The following is a 26172-nucleotide window of genomic DNA, read 5'->3' as shown; positions in this document are numbered from 1 at the left end:
AAACAAATCACCTCCATGTCGCCCAGTCCCCTCCCATTTCGCTGCCCCTCCTCCAACTTACACCCCCTTCCTAATCCTGTAAGGGGTGGCCACAAACAAATCACCTCCATGTCGCCCTGTCCCCTCGCATTTCGCTGCCCCTCCCCCAACTTACACCCCCTTCCTAATCCTGTAAGGGGTGGCACAAACAAATCAACTCCATGTTGCCCTGTCCCTGCTATTTCATTCCCCCATCCCCCAACTTACACCTCCCTCTCTCATTTAGAATTTATTTTTATTATTATTATTATTTTTATTATTATTATTATTATTATTGCTGTCCTTTAATCTTCTCTCTTCATTGCCTTTGGGTGACACTGAAAGAAGGATGTGTTATTATTAGTATTTATCATCATTATCACTGTCCCTCAGTCTTTCTCTTCAGTGTTAGTTTACCTTCTCTCTTCATCACCATGCTGGATCTCTCTCTCTCGTATCATATCATTTGTATCATTTATAAACGCTCCAACACACTTGCACGCACCGGCCTTGGTCACCTAATGGCAGCTCTCCATGTTATTCAGTCTCTGGCAGCCTCTCTAATCAGTCCCTTATCCCTGAAGTCGCACCCTACGACCTCATCACAGGTCTTCTTTGGTCTGCCTCTCACAGCCCTACCCCTGACGTTCACGCTATATATTATCATCACCACTGTCCTCCTACCTGTCTCTCTTGAATGTTATTTCTCTCTTCCCCACCATGCTGGCTTTCTCTCTCTCTAATCCATCATTACTATTCTGGTCACTGCTCTTTTCAATTCTCTTTGTATTCCTTCAACCTTTCTCTCTTTGATCTCTCTCTAATCCATCATTAGTATTCTGGTCACTGCTCTTTTAAATTCTCTTTGCATTCTTTCCCCAGTATGGCAGGCACGTAACACCCGGCCCTAGCTACACACACTCATTCATTTTCTGTCCTACTGCATGATTCTTTTTTTTTTTTTTTTTTTTTTTATGTGTTCGACTATAGGCAAAGGCTTCATGTCCTATCCCAAGGCCCAGTAGTCATCCTACACACCTCCACATGTCACCACTTCAGCACTAACACCCATCATCCATATTGAATACATGCTAGGACTGTCTCACACAGGACTGGTGTATTGGTGTTAGCGGGGGTATTTTTATGACATGTCGGCGGGTCTTCTGGTAGATCAGTAAAGTCTGATTTTATGAAATTCACATCCTTAAACTGTTCCCTGCCCTAGCCGGGATTCGATCCTGGGTCCATTAGGACTGCAGGCTGCCTCTCTACCGATTCAGCCACCGCCTCCCCCAAGTAAGCAAAACTCTCTCTCCTTGTAAATAAATGGTCAACTCTGGAACTGTCCTCCTCAGTCTGTCTTTCCATGGACACATATTTCTGAATGAGTGCATCTTGAATTTAGATTTCTTCTGTCTAAAGTTTTCTGAAAGTAACAATTTTTGCAGTACCACACCCTTACTGCTTTTACCTTTAAAAAACAATAATAATGATTATCATCATCTTAATAATTATAATAATAATAATCCAAAACTTATTCTCCTACAGCTCATCAATCCCTTCCATTTATGTATCAAACTCAGCTCACTACAAATCATCGTCAGTGTCCTCTGTGATGGGCTGAGGTTTTGATGTGACGCTTTCAGTTCATATCTTCAAAGGACACAGAAACTCAAAAAAGTGTTCTGTGAGGAGGCCACGAAACAGGACTCACTCTAAATCGTCATCAATGTCCTCGGTGATGGGTCTGGGTTTTGACGTGACTCTGTTTACATCCTCGTGCAGTCCCTCCAGGAGTTTACGCAGGAACTCTTGCGCGTCGTGCTGCTGGTAGCCTGAGAATGCCGGGGCGAAGCGCTGTATCTGTGACTTGAATGGCCCTGTGTTGAGTGCTCGGCTGGTGTCCCCTCCCTCACTCCACATGTCACTTAAGAGATTGGCGAACGCTGAGAAACACAGGGGTTAATTAGCGTCACATGGGGAGGATGGAGAGCAAGGAGGGTATGTGAGTGAGGTGGAGGGAGAGAGAGGGAGGGGGAGGCTGAGGATGACATGAAGGGATAGAGTGGAGAGGTATTTGAAAGAGGGAGTGTGTGGGCTGGGGTAAGGGCAGTGAAATGGCAAGGGACAGGGCAACATGGAGGCAATTTGTTTGTGGCCACTTCTTACAGGACTAAGGCATCTGGCAATAGATAGATAGACATATAGAAATTTTCCATATCAAGTCCTTTTGCCTTATTCACATAGGATTAATTCACTCTATTTTATCTACCTCACACAGGTCACTGGATTATTTATATCATAATCCTGTTTCTCTTTCTCTCTAGCTATCTCCCCCTAATTTATATCATATCATTTCTCTTTTTCTCCCCCTCTCTCTATCTCCTCCTCTCCCCACGTCCTCTCAGCAACCCTCCTCACATCGCACTGAGCATATCTTGTAATGTGCCCTTTCCCTATTGCTTTCAGACTTCTGACTCACTCTGTATAATAATGAAATGCAGCAAAAACAGTCATACCAGGATTCAAACTCTCAACTCTTCTATCTATCTATTTATCTATCTATAGCCAGATGCCTTCATCCCATTAGGGTTGGCTACAAACAAATCACCTCCATGTCACCCTGTCCCCTGCCATATCACTGCCCTCCCCCCAGCTTACATCCCCCCTTTCTCATATACCTCTCTACTCCATCCCTTCAACTGTTCCCTGCACTACACACACACACAGGACACAGCCCACCATTGTGATGTCTCTGTTATATATCAAGCCATTGTGACCGCTGCTGGCATGTGAACTGTATGGCAGGCGGGTCCAAAGCATGTTTGGGGTAGATTTGAATGTGATCAAATTAAACAGGACAGCCTTCACACGGTGGCATTGATATAACCAGGACGGAAGCTGCCTGGTTATACAAACATCCCTCATCTCCCTCCCTATCCCCTAAAAGGAGGATGTCCACAGCCTACCAGTTCATGTCCAGATGAGCTTGGGGTCACACTGTACTACTGTAACTAAAGAAATACACTGGTGTGGGTGGTGGAATTTCATAGTGGATGTGGTTAAGCTGATACTGGGGGGGAGAGAGAGAAGGAGAGGACGGGAGAGAGGGAGAGGACGGGAGAGAGGAGGGGAGAGGGAGAGGAAGAAGGAGAGGGAGAGGGAAAGGGAAAGAGAGAAGAAGGAGAAGAAGAGGGAGATGAACAGGAACAGGAAAAAGGAGAGGAAGAGGAAGAGGAAAAAGGATAGGAAGCGTAGGAGAAAGGAGAAGAATGAGAAGGACATGGAGAAGGGAACAGAAAACGGGAAAACTGAGAGCAACAAGAAAGTCAGGAAGAAGAGGGAGAGGAGGAAGAGGAAAGGGAAACAAAAATAGAAATAGAGACAAAATAATGTGTAATAGATAGATAGATAGATGAATAATAATACAACATTGTCTTCGTGTATTTTACCTCGTACAAGATCGCCCTTCATGGTGGAAATGGTGGTGTTGATGTCGGAGGCATACCCGTCTCTCACCAGGTATTCCAGTAAGCAGCGTGTGTTGCTTAGGCACTGCGTTACACTGTTCATGAAGCACTGAAACAGACACAACATTAGTAGTAGTAGTGGTGGTGGTGGTGGTGGTGGTAGTAGTAGTAGTAGTAATAGTAGTAGTGTGATATGGCTTTATAATCTGATGCTAAAATATTCAATCAACCACTACCCATCTCTATTATTATTATTATTATTATTATTAAAAAGGACAGTCCAATGTAAGGGTAAATGACTGGTTTATGCTCCATGTGGCATTACAGGATGGGATAAATTTTCTAACCTAACCTCCACCCACAATTACGGGATTCAAATGAGTGCATCCACCGTACATGGCCATCTCGACAAGTATTTAAACCACTACATCCAAATTCCTATCTATTGCCAGACGCCTCAATCCTGTTTGGGGTGGCCACAACAAATCGCCTCCATGTCGCCCTGTCCCCCGCCATTTCACTGCCCTGCTCCCAACTCACAACCCCCTCTCTCATATATCTCTCCACCCCATCCCTCCATCTCATCCTCAGCCTCCCCCTCCCTCTTCCCCCCTCCACCTCACTCACATACACTCTCTTCGTCAGTCTTTCACCCTCCATCCTCTCCACATGGCCAAACCACCTCAGTGTGTTCCTCATAACGCTTGCTATTCCCCAAATTTACACCAAACCATGTGGACTGTAAAAGGTTTAAGTCGTAGATGTGGCTGAGGTTTTTTGCTCATACTGCCACTCAGGGAAGAGAGAGGGGTCAGCCTTGCCTTATACGTCCTGATTTAGTACCCTAGCCCCGGGTTCCTACGCTCCCGATGAGTCAATAAAGGTATAATGCCGTAATAATGACGATAAAGCACTATCACTAAAGTTTTAATGTCGTAATGATAACCAAGCACTATCACTAAAGTTATAATGTCGTAATGATAACCATGCACTATCACTAAAGCTATAATGTAATAATAACCAAGCACTATCACTAAAGCTATAATGTAATGATAACCAAGCACTATCACAAAAGCTATAATGTAATGATAACCAAGCACTATCACAAAAGCTATAATGTAATGATAACCATGCACTATCACTAAAGCTATAATGTAATGATAACCAAGCACTATCACTAAAGCTATAATGTAATGATAACCAAGCACTATCACTAAAGCTATAATGTAATGATAACCATGCACTATCACTAAAGCTATAATGTAATGATAACCATGCACTATCACTAAAGCTATAATGTAATGATAACCATGCACTATCACTAAAGCTATAATGTAATAATAACCATGCACTATCACTAAAGCTATAATGTAATGATAACCATGCACCATCACTAAAGCTATAATGTAATAATAACCAAGCACCATCACTAAAGCTATAATGTAATGATAACCAAGCACTATCACTAAAGCTATAATGTAATGATAACCAAGCACTATCACTAAAGCTATAATGTAATAATAACCATGCACTATCACTAAAGCTATAATGTCGTAATGATAACCAAGCACTATCACTAAAGGTATAATGTAATGATAACCAAGCACCGTCACTAAAGCTATAATGTAATGATAACCAAGCACTATCACTAAAGCTATAATGTAATGATAACCATGCACTATCACTAAAGCTATAATGTAATAATAACCATGCACTATCACTAAAGCTATAATGTCGTAATGATAACCAAGCACTATCACTAAAGGTATAATGTAATGATAACCAAGCACCGTCACTAAAGCTATAATGTAATGATAACCATGCACTATCACTAAAGCTATAATGTCGTAGTGATAACCAAGCACTATCACTAAAGGTATAATGTAATGATAACCAAGCACTATCACTAAAGCTATAATGTAATGATAACCAAGCACTATCACTAAAGCTATAATGTAATGATAACCAAGCACTATCACTAAAGCTATAATGTAATGATAACCATGCACTATCACTAAAGCTATAATGTCGTAGTGATAACCATGCACTATCACTAAAGCTATAATGTCGTAGTGATAACCAAGCACTATCACTAAAGGTATAATGTCGAAATGAAGGGTTATCAATCACGCTCATATCCCGTTCTTCAAAATGTAAACAAAGTCGCTCATGAAATCCCGGGAAAGTGACTAATTTTGTTGTGTTGAAAATGCAAGCTAACTTTAAAATACTCCCTGATTCACCCCCTATCATCACCCCAAATAAAGTGAGGAGGCGGGAGACGGAGGGAAAAGGAAGTAGGATGAAGGAAAGCTAAAATAGGAAAGACCAGAATAAATCGAGATGGTAAAGCGTCCGCCATTGTTCTCCGATCGGCTGATTCTTTCACTCGTCGGGCTAATGTAAACACCTCCTAATTGAGTCACTTATTTGGCTATCTAGGTATTAATAAGGATTGAAGCCATATAAATCACTACAACATCAGCTTATACCACTACAGGGAATATTTTTGGTAAGTTGGGGCATGTGTAAAAACTTTATGAATGGGATATGTGGCACCATAGGAAATATTAGGATATGTGGCACCACTGTATAGTATTACGACGTACGCATTTAAATACCTTGAAATGGTAAATAAAAGCACGTGCTCGCAGATGGACACGTGAGTTGTATTAAATGCCCATAACAGTGAGAAATATTTATAAGGTGAATGAAAGCTCGGCAATAATAACGAATCTATATATATATATATATATATATCCACTCTTCTTGTTCTTATATCTATAGCCAGACGCCTTAATCCCGTAAGGGGTGACCACAAACAAATCGCCTCCATGTTGTCCTGTCCCCAACATTATCTACAGTACGTCATATACAGATATATAAAGACAATGCGAAATTATATATATTTAGATTTATGAATATATGCATGAAGTATAGAGGAACTTAAGAACAAACATAATAAATATACTCACAGTGTTGCCAATATTCCTAAGTCCCACCAATCCATTATTCTCACTAAGGACCCCCGAGCCTGAGGTGGCAACACTGCTGCTGCTGCTGCTGCTGCTTGGATGCCGACGAGGACCATCTTCATCCTGGGAAATAAAAACAAACAAAAAATAAATCCATGTAGTTTGGTTGCTTTCTTCGTCCTGGGAATGAAAATGGGCGTTAATATTATAGAATTACAAAGTATCTAATAACCCGCCACAGGATCAAAGGCCTATGTTCCGGGGATGAGCACCGAGGATAAGCGCCTCACGGAGTCTGCCCCCACATTTGTATCTCTATCTAACTATCTATTTATCTGTTTATCATTACATATATCTCTACATACCTCTGTCAGCTTTCCCCCCGAAAAAATGATACTGGAAGAATATGAAGATGATGAAGAAGAAAAAAAGGAGGAGGAGGAGGAGGAGGAGGAGGAGGAGGAGGAGGAGAACAAGAAGAGGTCCAGAGTCAACCAACACAGGAATCGTTTTAGAACCAATTTAGAACGAATCTGACCTATATCAGACACAGACGTAAACCTAGACAGAGAAATGGGGTCAGAGAGGGCAAACTAAACCTAGAAGTGAGGCGACATAAGGGCGAAATTAGACAAAGGGGAAGATTGGACAAAAAAATAGATGGCCAGACATGTGGGTCATACTGAACACCGACCGGACCAAGGCGGGCACGGCGCCAAGGGATTTGAATTTCACAAAAGGACAACGGGTATAATTTTCCTCTTGTAACTGCGAATTTTGACTTGCAGGAGGATGAAATATATGTGAAATTATTTTGTACTCTCTCCCACTCCTCTTTTCCCTACAATAAGTAAATTAATTAATAAATAATAAATATCTTCGTTAGCTCATTTGTGAATTTCAAACATGGCGGTCTGGTTAAAAGAAAACTGTCAACATTCACGAATAAATTTAAGATTTTTTCCCTTTAAACTCTCTCTCTCTCTCTCTCTCTCTCTATCTATCTATCTTTCTCTCTCTCTCTCTCTCTCACACACACACACACACACACAAGATGGGTGAGGAAAGTCCGTAACTTATCCTATAATTCTGCAGATTCGGCAGAGAAATACATTATTTCGTCGCTAACTTGAAAGAGAGAGAGAGAGAGAGAGAGAGAGAGAGAGAGAGAGAGAGAGAGAGAGAGAGAGAGAGAGAGAGACAGACAGACAGAGACAGAGACAGACAGACAGACAGACAGAGAATGCTGATACTGATGATGATGTTGATGACGGTGACAATAACGACGATAATATTATAATAATAATAATAATAATAATAGTAATAATAATAATGATGATAATAATAATAATAATAATAATAAATACCACTACTACTAATAATAACAATAGCAATGACGACGACGATAGCGACGACAATAACAACAATGACAATAATAATAATGATGATGATGACGCCGACGATAATAATAACAATAATAATAATAATAATAATGATGACGATGATGATATACCCAAATCTACATGACGTCACTACACCCACACCCACCCTTCTAATCCGCCTCGGTCTCCTTAATTTCCCCTGGGTGTTTCTTGACGGCGGGTGGTTGGTGCCCTGCTGGAGGAAGGACTGGAGTACCAAGATGGCGACGAAGAGGAGTGCCAGGAAGAGGAGCAGATGGAGGGATTCGTCGATGGCTTGAAAGAGGTCGGTTCGGCGCGGAGGTTTTCGGCGTACTGATCTCATGACATCAACAGAAACGCCAAAATCCTCTCATGATTTCGAAACAAGTTCCAAAATTTTCATACCATAACAGAAAAGCCAAAAATTTTACCATGGCATCGAAATAATCCAAAATCCTCTCATAATTTTCGAAATAAGTTCCAAAATTTTCATGCCAATAACAGAAACGCCAAGATTTTATCACGGCGTCGAAATAATCCAAAATCTTCTCATGGTTTCGAAATAGGCTCCAAAATTTTCCTGCCATCTAAATTTCAAAATCTTACGGCATCGATATAAACTCTAATTTATCTTCATGACATTAAAATACGGTTCAAAATTTCCCGGTGCAATCAAGATGGAGGTGGCAATTTTAGGCCAAGTTAAAGGAAAACGAGTAAAGTTGACGTGTGGGAGGGCCTGGGAGAGACAGTTTGAGCTCTTGACGTCAGCATCTGTACACCTGCGCACTCAGCACACCTGTATACTCGGCATTATGGCGCCCAAACACGAGTGCCAGTCAGAGGGGAACTAGTTTACGCCGCAGAGGACATGAGTGAGGCGGCCACAGGTTTTGAGATCAGTAAAATGGCGCCTGGTCACAAAAATGAATAAAATAAATTAAAAAGGTTTCTAGTTCAAATCTCTGAGGAGAGGAACGATAAAACATGAGCCTCACACATCAGCCAAATGGCACTAAATCGGCTTTCAATCAGAAGGGTACTAGTTTACGACGCGGAGGACATGAATGAGGAGGTTTGAAGTTCTGACATTATAAAAAGACGTTCAGTGACACATTCCAATAAGAGGAGACGTAAGAGGGACTACATGAAGAGCAGAGGACATGAGCAACACGTCTATGCCCTTGATGTTAGTAAAGAAGCCAGTAATGACAAGTTCACATCAAAGTAAATCTGACAGGGACTAGTTTACGTCGTGGAGGACAGAAGTGAAACGTACTGCGCCCTTAGCATACAGAAAATGGCCTCTAATCAAAAGGAACTATGCTAGGGAATATTCTGCATTGCGAAGGACAAGCGAGGTCGTTCTAAGCTCAAGATGTCAACAGAAAGACGTCAAATCAAGATCATATACGTTCCAGGGACTCGTTTATGTTGTGGAAGACAAGAGCAGTCCATCTTGAGCACCTGACGTCATGAATGCGCAATTAAATCACAATAATAGTTTAGATAAATACCCGCTGACGCAAAGGAGTTAGAATCAAGATGCGCCAAGGTCTTGATATTATAAAAACGGTGCCAGTCATAGAACCAGCTCTGACAGGAATTATTTTGCGTCGAGGAGGGTATGGCCGGGGTCGTCCTGAGTCCACATGACGTCAAAAAAGGCTATCTTATCACAAAAATAGTTCAGATAAACATTCATTGACGCAAAGGAGGCAAAATGGAGGCATACTGAGTTTCTGACATCAACACAAATGCACTAAACACAAAGCTAACTATTCTGGAACTACTTTGCGTCGCGGAGGAGCACGGTAGGGGGCGTTTTAAGCTCCGATGACGTCAGCTCCTGCGCACTCAGCACCTGCACAGCACCTACATGAGCAGCAGGTGTACTGGAGGCGGCAAGACTGAGCACTGCCAAGACTTACTCACCCCCCCTGGCACCGTCTCATGGCCTCACACTCGCTCACACTCCCTCACTCTCACCACCTCTCTCTCTCTCTCTCTTATTACAGAAAACAAATGCAGGATATCTATCTATTTATCTGTCTATCTATCTATAGCCAGACGCCTTAATCCCGGAAGGGGCGGCCACAAACTAATAGCCTGTGTCACCCTATCCCTCGACCAAGATCACATGCACTCCTAGTCAGTCTCTACATCCTATCCCTCCAGCTCATTCTCACATGCACTCCTAGTCAGTCTCTACATCCTATCCCTCCAGCTCATTCTCACATGCACTCCTAGTCAGTCTCTACATCTTATCCCTCCAGCTCATTCTCACATGCACTCCTAGTCAGTCTCTACATCCTATCCCTCCAGCTCATTCTCGGTCTCCACTTCCTCCCCTCCTCCTCCACCTAACTAACGTGCACTCTCCTCCTCAGTCTCTCCATCCCAGCCCTCCATCTCATCCTCGGTCTCCCCCTCCTCCTCTCCCTCTCCACCTAAATAACGTACACTCTCCTTCTCAGTTTCTTCCATTCTCTCCATCTCATCCTCGGTCTTCCCCTCCCCCCCTCCCCCTTGACCAAATATACACTCCTAGTCAGTCTCTCCATCCATTCCCTCCATCTCATCCTCGGTCTCCCCCTCCCCCTCACTCAACACACCTGCAGTACATTCACCTTAACTTGGCCCAGGTTTTCGTCCTTTTGCAGCTTATTTCACGTAACTCATTGGCAGAAAAAGGCAATGCTACGGTTCTACATCCACAGCACTTCTTCGTGACTAGCATCATATTCTTGTGTTAATCTCTGCATAGAAGATGGAGAGATGGCAAATTTACTCATCTTTTCAGTTATATTGCTACGGCTCTACATCCTCTCCACAGCACTTCTTCGTGACTAGCATCATATTCTAGTATTAATCCAGTGCTACAACTCAGCGTTCAAATTGGAGAGATGGCAATTTTAACCACATATTGTAATTATTCTGCTACGACTCTACATCCACAGCACTTCTTCGTGACTAGCATCATATTCTCTTCTTACAACTCAATATTCAAGGATGCTGAGGTGTAACTGCAGAATAAATAGGGGCCTACCCAAGACACAGGTGTTAGGGAGGATAAGTTGCTGGTTAGATGACGTCACGGCAGTTTCATGTCTATATTTTGATTTTTTTTTTTTTATGCAGGGAAGAAGGAACCTAAGGCCAGGAGCCAGCAAACCGTTCCCTCCAAGAAAAAAACAAAAACAATACAAACGAGTCAAATTCAAGATCCGTTCATTTCGAGATGCCTGGACACACTGCGTTTGAAAGGAAATACAGACAGAGGGAGACAGTTCCAAAGTTGACCTGTTGCATAAATGAAGGACTGGGAGGAACGGTTAACTCTTGCATTAGAGGGCTGGACAGAAAAGGGATGAGAGTCTGCTACTTGACGGGTGCTACGCGCCCGTCGTAGAGGTGGAGGAATGCAAGCAGACAGTTCAGAGGAGCAGTGACCATGGAAGTAGCGATATAAAAGAGATAAAGAGGCAACAGTGCGACGAAGAGACAGAGGTTGAAGGGAGCCAGTAAGCGGAGGTGAGTTAATGAGATGAAAAGCCTTTGACTCCACCCTATTGAGAAGAGCTGTATGTGAAAAGCCTCGCCACATATGAGAGCTGTACTCCACACAGGGGCGAATAAAACCCGTGTATAAAGTCAACAACTGTGCAGGGGTAAAGAAGGTACGGAGTCGGCTTAGCACACTTAATCTCTTGGAAGCAGATTTTACAAGAGATGTACTGTAATATGATCTTTCCAAGGCAAGTCCCGAACGAATGAAACCCCAAGCATGTTCAAGGATGATGCAGGACTGAGCTGATTATTATTAAACATTAGTGGGTATACCTGTGGAAGATTTTGATGGATTGAGAGGTGTAAGAACTGAGTCTTTGACGCATTAAAAACAAGATTATTTTTTACCCCAGTCAGAGATACGAGCCAGGTCAGATATTAGGTGTGCCATAGCCTCATCCCTTGTTTGCTGAAGTAACTGCTGAGACGGATGTACTTTATGTCGAGTTAATATTGTCCATAATGAGCCTAAACGAGCACATGAAGGTGTAACTGCAGAATGAATCGCTAAGGCACAGGTGTTAGGAAGGATAAATTACTGGTTAGATGACGTCACGGGCTAACTTAAGCAAGACCGGCCAATCAGTGTCCACCCACCCCACACCAACGCGTATGACGTCATCGCCTTGACTTTCCCCGTTTTTTATGGAGACCGCAACGCATTCTCTTAACCAACTCATCCTGCATTTGGCGAATATTATTATCCTCTTGTATGACGTCATTATTTATTCTATTATTCACTCACTTTAACATTGATTATTTATTTTTAAGACTTCGCAACGCCTTTCCTTCTCCGACTTATCCTGTATTATACGAATTAATATCCTCTTGTATGACGTCGACATTATTTTATTATTCATTCACTTTAACACTTCTCAACGCCTTTTCTTCTTCGACTTATCCTGCATTATACGAATTAATATCCTCTCGTATGACGTCAGCATTCTATTCAGTCGTTTATTCACTTTAACACTTCGCAACGCCTTTTCTTCTCCGACTTATCCTGCATCATACGAATATCTTGTTAACGACATCAACATTATTTATTCTATCGTTCATTTACTTTAACACTTCGCAACGGCTTTCCTTCTCCGACTTATCCTATAATTTACAACTTAATAATAATCCTTTTGTTACTGACGTCCTCTTTATCAGTTCTATAGATCACTTGTACTCAAAATAAATAAATAACTAAATAACTAAATAAATAAATAATGGCGGAAAAGAGAAAATTTATCCGTTACTCTTAAATTCTGCTAGGCGAAGGAAACCATGACGTCATAGCTGGAAAAGGAAGTGACGTCATGACCCGCGGGGGACGATGATTGGCTGGTGAAGCAGTGACGTCATGAGAAGAAAATGGAGGATGGGGACTGGTTGCCGAAAGTGACATGATGATGATGATGATGATGATGATGGTGATGGTTATGATGATGATGATAATGGTGGTGGTGATGATGATGATGATAATGATGATGGTGGTGGTGACGGTGGTGGTGAATGTTGATGGTAGTGATGATAGATATATAATGATGATGATGATGGTGATGATGAATGATAATAATAATAATAAAAATAATAATAATAATAATAATAATAAATAATCATAATAATAAGCATAAATTTGCAAACCAATAAAAATTATATATACAAACCATTTCTCTGGCATACTAAACTAGACGAGAAATATTAAGTTACTGATATAAACGCGTTCTCTACAGGTGAGCTTTTGTTATGGGTACACATACATACATACATACATTTATACATACATACAAGCACATACACATACATATACACATACCGTACACACATACCGGTACATACATACACATGTATACATACGTACAAACATACATAATACATACACATATTTATATATACACATACACATACATAAACACATACATACATATACATACACATATATACACATACATACATACGTACATACATAATACATACACACATTTATATATACACATACACATACATAAACACATACATACATATACATACACATATATACACATACATACATACGTACAAACATAATACATACACACATTTATATATACACATACACATACATAACTATATACCCGTACATACATATACATATACTTACATAATGTATAAGACAAGAACATACGGACTGAGAGAGAGAGAGAGAGAGAGAGAGAGAGAGAGAGAGAGAGAGAGAGAGAGAGAGAGAGATGAAGGAAGAGACAGTGTGAGAGAGCGATGGAGGAAGAGGAAGTGAGTACGTGTGTGTGTATGTGTACGCGTGTGTGTGTGTGTGTGTGTGGCGTAATAGTAACCTTTGTAGCCTTGGCTTGGAATACGTACATATGTACAGTACCGTACGTACACAGATATACATAGGGGTGGGCTTCATACATAGTCACCTTGCATATATTTACACACACACACACACACACACACACACACACACACACACACACACACCTTCTTAGTAGCCATACAATACACACAAATAGACAGGAAGCCTTACACACACACACACACACACACACACACACACACACACACACACATTCTTAGTAGCCATACAATACACACAAATAGACAGGAAGCCTTACACACACACACACACACACACACACACACACACACACACACACACACACCGACATTTCCTCTCTAGTACAAATATTCTAAAAAAAAATTCTCCTTGAGCAATACTTAACTCCCTTCAATATGCGATTTAGTTCAGCTGAGATTGGGTTATAGGAGCCTGAGAGAGAGAGAGAGAGAGAGAGAGAGAGAGAGAGAGAGAGAGACTTGTTCCTAACTTGAGAGGGGTACTGAACGATAATCTGTGGTAGTGAACGAAAGATTTGGATTTTTGTATTGAGAATATGTGGGTTTTTCAAATTGTTTAGGACATTTAAGTTTTTCAGTTTCTTGTTAACGATGAAGTGGAATAATAATAATAATAATAATAATAATAATAATAGTAGTAGTAGTAGTAGTAGTAGTAATAATAATAACAATAGTAGTAGTAGTAGTAGTAGTAGTAATAATAATAATAATAATAATAAAAGAAGAAGAGGAGGAAGAGGAAGAAAAGAAGTGGAGGAGGAAGTAAGGCCAGAAGAGGAGGTGAGGCTATGAGAGAGAGAGAGAGAGAGAGAGAGAGAGGTGACCTTGAAGCCAGCGTCGTCACGTGACTATCTCTATGATACCTTGCTAGGCTTCCTCTCTCTCTCTCTCTCTCCATATTATTCTTGATGATAATGATGATGATGATGATGATGATGAATATGGTAGAGATGATGGTGATGGTGATGATGATGATGATGATGGTGATGGTGATGATGATAGCCTATAACACACACACACACACACACACACACACACACACACACACACACACACAGATACGAATAATTTTATCATGGCAGGAGTAATGGCAAGGATAATGCTATGGAAATTATACCTCTATAGCAGGGGCCTTGATCTACTAAACGATACTATGATGGTCGTAGTAGTAGTAGTAGTGGTGGTGGTGGTGGTGGTAGTAGTAGTAGTAGTAGTAGTAGTAGTAGTGGTAGTAGTAGTAGTGGTGGTAGTGGTGGTTGTGGTGGTGGTAGTATAATAATAATAATAATAATAATAATAATAATAACAATAATGGTAGTACCGTAGTAGAGGTAGTAATAGTACCGGTAGTAATAGTAAAATAATAATAATAATAACAATAACAATAAGAACAATAATAATAATAATAATAATAATAACAATAATGGTAGTACCGTAGTAGAGGTAGTAATAGTAAAATAATAATAATAATAACAATAACAATAAGAACAATAATAATAATAATAATAATAATAATAATAATAATAATAACAAGAACAACAGTAATAATAATAATAATAATAATAATAATAATAACAAGAACAACAGTAATAATAATAATAATAATAATAATAATAATAATAATAATAATAATAACAACAATAAATCACACAGACAAGGAAATATAAAGATAAGTCTTTGATACATATAAAATCATGACACCAAATCCACTGCACAAACATTAGTACAAGAAAACAGTACAAAAATATTACAAAATTACATTAGGAGAAAGAGTACAGTACACACGAAGCACATACAAACATTTGGTAAGTAAAAAAACATTAACACCTTTTCCTGAGCGATTTATTTGGCTTATTACACCTTACTGTCCTCTTCTTGTTATATAAATCCTTCCAATATCTCCATACTCCGCATAAGTAACGTACAGAAGGATATTAACCAGCCATATCCAAAAATAAATCGCTAAGGAAGAGGTGTTAGGGAGGTTCCTTACCCGACGAGAATACGGGAGAAATAAGAGAAGTATAGAATTGAAATGAGAGAGAGAGAGAGAGAGAGAGAGAGAGAGAGAGAGAGAGAGGCACACAGTAAAACACACACACACACATAAACACCACAAACACATACAGTAGGCATAAAGGCGGTAGGAAATGCGCCTCACTCCCAGAATTCAAAATTGCAAAAAAATCGAAAAATAAACACGAGAAAAAACAAAACAGCATAAAAAAACACAGAAAAACACAATCTTATGGGCAGAAAATGTTTTAAACCAAGAGCGTCTAGGAAGAAAATTTAAAAGGAAGAATTTAGATGGCGCTGCTAACTTAACCCCGAGAACAGACGCTGAGGAAGACGTTAATATCGCGAAAAAAGCCGCTGAGAGATCGTTTTAGCTAAAGCCAGTGTCTAAATTACGTTCATTACTACACAGACTCCTTGCGCTAGTTTGCTCTAATCTTTAAGTAAGCGAGCCACTAGCGAATCAAGCTGCGAGAGAGCGGCAGAGTGAAATTTAGCGGTGGAGTTTTAGTGGTACAGTAAGTTTTAGCGGTAGAGTGAGTTTCAGCGTGTTGTCCTTACGGTGTGGTGGTAGTGTCGTAGGCCTAGTGGTGGTGGGCGACGGGGGAGGGGAGGGAGTAGCTGTGTTGAAACCAAAATACATTAGCATACATTTTCCAGTGTATGTAACCTGTATTTATGTATGTACACTATATGAGCCTATGTACTCTACCTTATATATACAGTAGTTACCTAGCTGGCTGCCTATCTATACATGTAACTGTTGACAAAAATATTAACATACACTGTACATACATTTTCAGTATTTACATATATATCGTTGAAAATTCTCTCTCTCTCTCTCTCTCTCTCTCTCTCTCTCTCTCTCTCTCTCTCTCTCTCACTTACAATACATGCACCACAAGTCTTCTGTTTACTACAACATGATAACTATAACAAAACGTTTATTCAGTACAAAGACCTTCATGTAAACTAATCAGTCTTTTATTTTCATTTTATTTTTGCTACGCTCATGCAATTCAACCCTTCAAAAATACTCGTAGGGAAGAGGTTTGAATATACCAGTTAAAAATACCAGTTCGGTCTCTTACTTTCACACCAGCACCTTAGACACACCCCAGACACATCACCAATACCACCATCCACACCCCTCTACACCAACTCCCTCATCCATGTGAAGCTCTGAAAACAATACCAGTGCTGCTTGCCATATATCATCCTTAAAAAGATAGTGAGTGTGTGAGTGAGTGACACAGTTAGAGACACAAACATTAGGACTGTTAGAGGATGAGTCCAGCAACACACACACACACATACAAATCGTACCAAAACACTAGAGTAACGTGTGTGTGTGTTTTTATTGCCTCTCTCTCTCTCTCTCTCTCTCTCTCTCTCTCTCTCTCTCTCAAACAGGTGGAATGAAGATAACTTTGAAATTTGTGCGAGATTATATCCAGGTTAGAGAGAGAGAGAGAGAGAGAGGGCTGGCTCACTGGGTATTTGGGTCAAGGCCTGCAACCCACTATACCACCTCACATACATACATACACACATACATACATTCATTCTCTCCTATACCACCTCACATAACACATACATTCTCTCTCTCTCTCTCTCTCTCTCTCTCTCTCTCTCTCTCTCTCTCTCTCTCTCTTTCAACCTTCTTCCTTCTCGTTATATCTCCTAACTCCTCCCTTTTTCTCTCCCTCCCTCCCTCCACCTCAACCTTTCCTCCTTCTCCTTGATCTCTCCACCCCTGTCCTTCTCACACCCCTCCTTCATTCCCTCCCTGTGGTCTGGTCTGGTCTGGTCTGGTCTGGTCTGGTCTGATCTGGTCCGGTATGGCATGGTATGGTCTGATCTGGTCTGGTCTGATCTGGTATGGTATGGTATGGTCTGATCTGGTCTGGTATGGCATGGTATAGTATGGTCTGGTCTGGTATGGTCTGGTATAGTATGGTCTGGTCTGGTCTGGTATGGTATAGTATGGTCTGGTCTGGTCTGGTATGGTATGGTATAGTATGGTCTGGTCTGGTCTGGTATAGTATGGTCTGGTCTGGTCTGGTTCCCTACACAAACCATCATCATCATCATCATCGTCACTACTATCATCATCATCATCATCGTCACCACTATCATCATCATCATCGTCATCACACTAGCCTCATTTCTGTTATACATTAGGGATGTAGCTGACACATCATCATCAGCATCATCACCACCACCACCACCATCATCACCTTTCACTCATATATTACGAGGGAATCATCATCATCACCATCATCATCACTACCCTAGCTTGTCACAGTCTACCACCAGCTAAGGGTGAGAGTAGAAGTAGATGAGAGCAATTAAGAGAGATATAACAAAGCACTTTCGCTCCACGTAAAAAACATCCCACATCATCCTTTCTCTCATCTTAAAAATTCAAATTCCTTCACTAAGTCAACGCTTTATAAATAACTTTCGAGTACATCCATTAAAATTCCTTCTAGTCTGGATATATATGTCAGAAAAGTGGACTGTGTGTGTAAAAATAAATATTACGTTTAAAAATGCAAAGTGGCATTGGGCGTTGGAATGTATACAAACTTATTGCCACAGGTCGCTAGCGGGAGTAATAATTTCCAACATGAATATAATACTTCGCTTGAGTCTACGATTTTGAAAACTGAAATTGTCGTAAAATATGTTAAATTAAGTATATATGAAAGAATAGTTTGGTAATATATGGTAGTTTTGAGAGAATTAGGATTGGAATGCACAGGGGTAGTTGCCAGAGGTTGCTACTCACTGTAATATTTCCCCACAATAGTATTTCACCATCACTCTTTACAATGATTAACTGTGATGGTGGTGGGGGTGGTGGTGGTGGTGGTGGTGATGATGATGATGATGATGATGATGATGATGGATGATGATGATGGTTGTAGGATACCGGCAAAATGTTGAAATACCGGGATAAACACACACACACTCTCTCTCTCTCTCTCTCTCTCTCTCTCGTACCAGAATTCCAACCATCAACTTAACATTCCATCTCTCTCTCTCTCTCTCTCTCTCTCTCTCTCTCTCTCTCTCTCTCTCTCTCGGTCCTTGTAACCTTATGAGTAGAATAACTGGCCAGGGAGCATTGTGGCACTCGGTAATGTGAAGGTTGATAGTAATAATAATAATAATTATAATAATTAGTTGGAGAAGAACAGGGAGGCTTTAGGAAGGGAAAAGGTTGTGTAGATCAGATATTCATTCTCAGATCTTTAGTGGAAAAGTTTCTAGAGAAGGGAAAGAAGTTGTATGCGGCTTTCATGGATTTGGAGAAAGCATATGACAGGGTGGATAGACTAGGATTGTGGAAAGTGTTAAGAATATATGGAGTAGATGGGAAGTTGTTGAATGCTGTGAAGAGTATGTACGATGGTGCGAAGGCTGCAGTGCGTGTGGATGGTGAACTAAGTGAATTTTTCTCTTTGAAAGTTGGGTTGAAACAGGGATGTGTCATGTCTCCATGGTTGTTCAATCTGTACATGGATGGGGTAATAAAAGAGGTACAAGGTAGGGTAGTGGATGTTGGAGTGGCCCTGGTGAGAGAGGATAGTGTTTGGAAACTCCCTGTGCTGTTGTTTGCAGATGATACTGTGTTGTTGAGTGAAGACGAAGGGGAGCTGCAAGGCTTGGTGGATGAGTTTGGGAGAGTGTGTAAGAAACGGAATCTAAAGGTGAATGTAGGGAAGAGTAAAGTGATGGTCTTTGAGAGAGGTGAAGTCAGTGAATGTACAGCGAGGTTGGATGGTGAGGAATTGGAAAATGTGAGTACGTTTAAGTACTTGGGTAGTGTGATGAGTAAGGATGGAGGTTTGGAGGGTGAAGTGCTTGAAAGGGTACAGCAGGGAAGAAAGGTTGCTGGTTCTTTGAAAGCAGTGATAAGAAACAGGGAAGTGAGCATGGAAGTGAAAAAGTTACTACATGACAGTATTGTGATACCAACTCTAACGTACGGAAGTGAAGCTTGGACGTTGTTGGAAGGACACAAGTCAAGAGTGAAAGCAGTGGAAATGAGTTAATTAAGAGGAGCCTGTGGAGTCACATGGAGAGACAGGCTGACGAATGAGGATATAAAGGAGCGTTGTGGTGTTGATGTGGATGTGATAGGAAGCGTTATAAGGAACATACTGAGGTGGTTTGGCCATGTGGAGAGGATGGAGGGTGAAAGACTGACGAAGAGAGTGTATGTGAGTGAGGTGGAGGGGGAAAGAGGGAGGGGGAGGCCGAGGATGAGATGGAGGGATGGGGTGGAGAGGTATATGAGAGAGGGGGGTGTGAGTTGGGAGCAGGGGAGTGAAATGGCGGGGGACAGGGCGACTTGGAGGCGATTTGTTTGTGGCCACCCCAAACGGGACTGAGGCGTCTGGCAATAGATAGATAGATAGATAGAATTATAATAATAATAATAATACTCTTATAAATGATACCACTATCACTGTTACTACTACTACTACTACTACTACTGCTGCTGTCGCTGCTGGTGCTGGTGCTGCAACTACTACTACTACTACTATTACTACTACTACTACCACCACCACCACTACTACTACTACTACTACTACTAATAATAATAACTATAATAATTATAATAATAATAACTCACTTGTTCAGCATTCAGTTTCGTAACCACAACTCTCTCTCTCTCTTACGGTACCAGAATTCCCACCATCAGTATTAACATTCCATCTCTCTCTCTCTCTCTCTCTCTTATCCTTAAGCCACTGACATATTGAGCAACCAGAGAGAGAAAAGAGAGAAAAGAGAGAGAGAGAGAGAGAGAGAGAAAGCACGTGATGGAGGAATGATAGGGTTTCTCCTTCCCTCTCTCCCTCCCTCCCTCTCTCTCTCTGTATCATTATCATTGCTTCATTCTCTCACCTCCCTCCTCTCTCTCTCTCTCTCTATATCTATCTATCTATCTATCTATATATTTATTTATTTATATATATTAATGAAACCAGTAATCTTTAAATCAAGCTGTTCATCTATCAAACTATCTCTATCTATTTTTACACCTTACACGTTCTCTCTCTCTCTCTCTCTCTCTCTCTCTCTCTCTCTCTCTCTCTCTCTCGTGAGTGAGTGAGTGAGTGAGTGACGTGTTTATATAAGATAGTACCCTCAAAATTATGCTCTATCATGGTGCTGTGAGAAAATTAAAGATTCTCTCCTCTCTCTCTCTCTCTCTCTCTAATATTCTTTATCTGTATATCCAAACATTTACACACAGATAAGAATAAAGACTGATGAATAGATAGATACAAAGATATATAGATAGACAGATAGACAGGTAGATAGATAAATAGATAGACAGGTAGATAGATAAATATAGACAGGCAGATATAGATAGATAGATAGATTGATGGACAGATAGATAAATAAAGATACCAGTATACAGATAGACTGACTAATCTTGATAAACACATTGACAGTTGAATAAAGAGAGAGAGAGAGAGAGAGAGAGAGAGAGAGAGAGAGAGAGATTACCTAATTGTTCTGTGTGTGATGTAAGCGAGTTATGTGCCTTATCACAATTAGGGTCTCTCTCTCTCTCTCTCAACGTTACATACATACATACCGGTATACATTCTTCCAGCACTTATACATTCTCTCTCTCTCTCTCTCTCTCTCTCTCTCTCTCTCTCTCTCTCAACGTCACATACATACATAACGGTATACATTCTTCAAGCACTTATTCATTCTCTCTCTCTCTCTCTCTCTCTCTCTCTCTCCCTCTCTCTCGTGGTCTACCTGTACTTCCCCTCCTACATACAAACATACGCGATTTCAATAAGAATCATTTAATACACCTACGTCACTGTTCAAATACCAAATGCACAGGAGGTCCGTAACACCTGATTCTTAGTGATTCATTCTGCGTATTACACCTTGGCAATATCTTCTTTGCTACTGATAAGGCTTTACAATGGATTTAGTTTACGACGCTGAGGTGTTATGAACGAAGTGATAGATAAATAGATAGATAGACGGGTAGATAGACAGATGGATAGATAGATAGACAGATGGGTAGATAGATGGATAGATAGATAGGTAAACAAACATATAGATAGTAACAACATACCGTATACTTAATCTGAAAGAGGTAGGCCTATCAGCTTAAATAAGTAGGCCTATACATAATATATATATAAGTAAATATGTATAAGTAGAGATAGCTAGATTGGTAGATATTTACGTGTAATATATAGTTAATCTCGGGTCTGGAATCACTGTCTTCCTTGTGCTTTTATAGATAGACAGATAGATACACAGATAGATGGATAGATCAGCCGATAGATGTTACAACCCATCCCATACACAAAGTCGTGTTCAGAATCCTAGCCTTCCGTGCTTAAATAGATACTGTAGATACAAGGATGGACAAAGATACACACAGATAGATAGACAAATAGATTCACAGATAGATAGACAGACAAATAGATACACAGATAGATAGATAGGCCAACCGATAGATGCTACAACTCACCCCATACACAAACTCGTGTTCAGAATCGTACTCGTCGTGAGGCAGTTGTTTCATCTGATGGGATATCTTGTATTTGCCGCCGCCCTCAGAGAAGCACAACAGAAAACTCAAATTCACCATTCTTAACAGCTTATTTTGATTGATTTATCGGTGCGAAGAAAGGGTTCAATTTGCGTAGAGACAGAATTACGCCTTGGTCATGTTATTTCACCGTAGTTGTGCTTTGTTTACACTTCTCTTCCGACCTACGGTTAAGTTCAAATTTTCAAATATGTTTAAACGTTCACCAGATTCCGCCAGATTCTAAAAAGTGTTCACCATCAATACCTATCTCAGTTATTTTCGGTTATTTTCAGTTATCTTCGTCTCTCTGTTATTTCCGTACCGTGTATCTATTCGTTGGTTATTGGTAGATATTTTCAGTTATTTTCGTATCTATTGGTCCGTTATTTCAGTTATTTTCGTATCTATTGGTCCGTTATTTGAGTTATTTTCAGTTATTCTCTTATCTGTTGGTCCGTTATTCAGTTATATTCCGTTATTTTCGTCTGTCAGTTATTTCCGCATCTATTTGTTAGTTATTTTCAGTTATTTTCGTATCTTTCTGGCTACCGGGTAATTGATTTTTGTTATTTATTTTGACCTCTATTATAATGGGCAATAAGGGTTAAAATCCTGGAAAAAATAAATAATGATATAGTTTTCGTGTTCTTTATTTTTATATAGTTATTTTCGACCTTATTTCATGGTGCCACAAAGGTTAAATTGCGTAGAGAGAGAGAGAGAGAGAGAGAGAGAGAGAGAGAGAGAGAGGTTAAGGAGGAGGAGGAGGAGGAGGAGGAGGAGAGAGAGAGAGAGAATGCTGAGAACTGTTTCCAATCATCCCGTCTGGCCGTGTGTGTGTGTGTGTGTGTGTGTGTGTGTGTGTGTGTGTGTGTGTGTGTGTGTGTGTGTGTGTGTGCAAGGCGTTCACCATTGCGTAATACCGCCACTCTCACTTCTCCACACCACCCCCAGCTGGTATGGTCTGGTATTACAACAATATAGCCCTTTTACTCCACATTGGCATTCTGCATCCATTCCATAGCACTTCTTCGTGACTAGCATCATTTTACTCCACATTGGCATTCTACATCCATTCCATAGCACTTCTTCGTGACTAGCATCATTTTACTTCCCACTGACATTCTTCATCCTTTCCACAGCACTTCTTCGTGACCAGCATCATAATACCGTCCTTCTGCTGCTTCTTTCACATAGCTCAGTGGCAGAAACATACTATGGCTCTATATCCTTTCCATAGCACTTCCTCGTGACTAGCATCATATTACAGAGTTAACTGATTGACGACTACGGCTCTACATCCTTTCCATAGCACTTCTTCGTGACTAGCATTGTATTATAGAGTTAAATGACTGACTACTACGGCTCTACATCTTTTCCATTGCACTTCTTCGTGACTAGCATCATATTATCGAGTTAACTGATTGACGACTACGGCTCTACATCCTTTCCATAGCACTTCCTCGTGACTAGCATCGTATTATAGTTAAATGACTGACTACTACGGCTCTACATCTTTTCCATAGCACTTCTTCGTGACTAGCATCATATTATAGAGTTAACTGATTGACTACTACGGCTCTACATCCTTTCCATAGCACTTCTTCGTGACTAGCATCGTCTTATAGAGTTAACTGACAGAGTACTACGACTCTACATCCTTTCCACAGCACTTCTTCGTGACTAGCATCGTATTATAGAGTTAAATGACTGACTACTACGGCTCTACATCTTTTCCATAGCACTTCTTCATGACTAGCATCATATTATAGAGTTAACTGATTGACTACTACGGCTCTACATCCTTTCCATAGCACTTCTTCGTGACTAGCATCGTATTATAGAGTTAACTGACAGAGTACTACGACTCTACATCCTTTCCACAGCACTTCTTCGTGACTAGCATCGTATTCTAGCGTTAATCCGTTACAACTCAGCATTGAAGATGGAGATATGGCATTTTAGGCCAAGTCAGAGTGAAAAGAGTATTCCGAGAGAGAGAGAGAGAGAGAGAGAGAGAGAGAGAGAGAGAGAGAGAGAGAGGTTATATACTGTAGATGATGATGGAGGAGGAGGAGGAGGAGGAGGAGAGAGAGAGAGAGAGAGAGAGAGAGAGAGAGAGAGAGAGAGAGAGAGGTTATATACTGTAGATGATGATGGAGGAGGAGGAGGAGGAGGAGGAGGAGGAGAGGGAGAGAGAGAGAGAGAGAGAGAGAATCCTAGTCACGAAGAAGTGCTATGGGAAGGATGTTACTATAATTTATTAGGCACTCTGAAAAACAGAGACTGACTAGGAGTGTGTATGTGAAGTGGGGTGGGGGGAGAGGGGGAAAAAGGAGACCACGGATGAGATGGAGAGTGGATATGAGAGACTGACTATGAGAGTGAGTGAGGAAGAAGGGGAGACCGAGGATGAGATAGAGGGATGGAATGGAGATAATTATATGAGAGAGGAGGATGAAGAACGAGAGACTGACTGGGAGAGTGTATGTAAGAGGAGACCAAGGATGATGTGGAGGGACAGAGTGGAGATATGAGAGGAAGCTGGAAAAAGAGACTGACTGGGAGAGTGTATGTGAGTGAGGAAGAGGGGGAGACCAGTGATGAGATGGAGGGACAGAGTGGAGATATGTGAGAGGAGGCTGGAAAGAGAGACTGACTGGGAGAGTGTATGTGAGGAAGAGGAGACCAAGGATGAGATGGAGGAATGGAGACAGATATATGACAGAGGAGGGGTGTGTGAGTAGGAGGAAGGGCAGGTAAATAGCAGTGGACAGGGAAACATGGAGGCGATTTGTTTGTGGCTACACTAAGGGATAACGGCGTCTGGCAATAGATATACAGATAAGCAGAGATGGATACAGACAGATAGATAGCTGGACAGATAGATAGACAGGTAAGTAGACAGATAGATAAAAAAAAAAACCTATCAATTTCAAACATATTAAAATCCAAATTATTCCTATAGATAATCTGGCACTAGGAAAGACCGAGGTTATACAAAAATCTTCAAAATATGCGTTTTCAAATATATCACCGTTTTCAACTCACTCAAAATTCGAAAATAAATCACAATATAAATAATTCAACGCCAAATCAGTGTTGTTACGCCACTGGTTATATAAAAACTTGAGTAACCGGGGAGGAGAGAGAGACACGTATACACCCCTTCGATGGCTGCCCCGGTACTGCCCGTCTCTCTCTTTCTCTCTCTCTAGGCCACCAGCTGTTATCACCAGCGTTGCCAATGCTGGTAAGGACGCTAAACTTAACATTTTATTTTAAAGGTACTAATAACAAAAATGATTAATATAATAGTAGTAGTAGTAGTAATAATAATAATAATAACAATAATAATAATTATAAGAAGATGAAGAAAAGGGAGGCATTGAGCTGTAGATAGTAGTAGTAGTAGTAGTGGTAGTAGTAATAGTAGCAGTAGTAGAAAAAAGATGAAAATAACAATAATAATAATAATAATAATAATAATAATAATAATAATAATACCGTTGACAAACCATGACAAGTCTAACTAGTCTATATTTAATAACAATAAGAATACCGTAATCTGAGAGAGACAGAGAGAGAGAGAGAGACAGGGGGGGATGCTGAGATATAAAGAATAAATCGCTAAGGAAGTGGCGTCACGAAGTCTTAAAAGCCATTTGAAATTGGTCGTAAGAAATTAACGGATAGACAGACAAATAGACTGATTGATAGATGGATAGATAAATGGATAGATAGATACTGATATAAAACTGACTGAAAGACTGAGA

At 40.6% G+C, this 26172-nt stretch overlaps 1 protein-coding gene across 4 annotated transcripts in view; it reads right to left on the bottom strand.

Annotated features, from left to right (window-relative positions):
* Positions 1 to 26172, bottom strand: part of LOC145391255 (uncharacterized) — a 49617-nt gene that overhangs the window by 8498 nt on the left and 14947 nt on the right. For 2 of the 4 annotated variants that reach the window (XM_080265926.1, XM_080265927.1), the window contains 4 exons: positions 16363 to 16422; positions 6464 to 6586; positions 3471 to 3597; positions 1733 to 1964 (listed from right to left, as the gene is read on the bottom strand). In XM_080265926.1, coding sequence (XP_080122052.1) covers positions 1733 to 1964; positions 3471 to 3597; positions 6464 to 6586; positions 16363 to 16422 — 542 coding nt within the window. The remainder of the gene's footprint in view (positions 1 to 1732; positions 1965 to 3470; positions 3598 to 6463; positions 6587 to 16362; positions 16423 to 26172) is intronic. The other 2 variants (XM_080265928.1, XM_080265929.1) reach the window with 1 other exon arrangement.

Source organism: Coenobita brevimanus, chromosome 17 (assembly GCF_032717465.1).
Source record: "Coenobita brevimanus isolate Jiangsu-jjx chromosome 17, ASM3271746v2, whole genome shotgun sequence".
Lineage (NCBI taxonomy): Eukaryota > Metazoa > Arthropoda > Malacostraca > Decapoda > Coenobitidae > Coenobita > Coenobita brevimanus.
The sequence above is the reverse complement of the archived record's forward strand: the minus strand, read 5'-3'. Positions and strand labels throughout refer to the sequence as shown.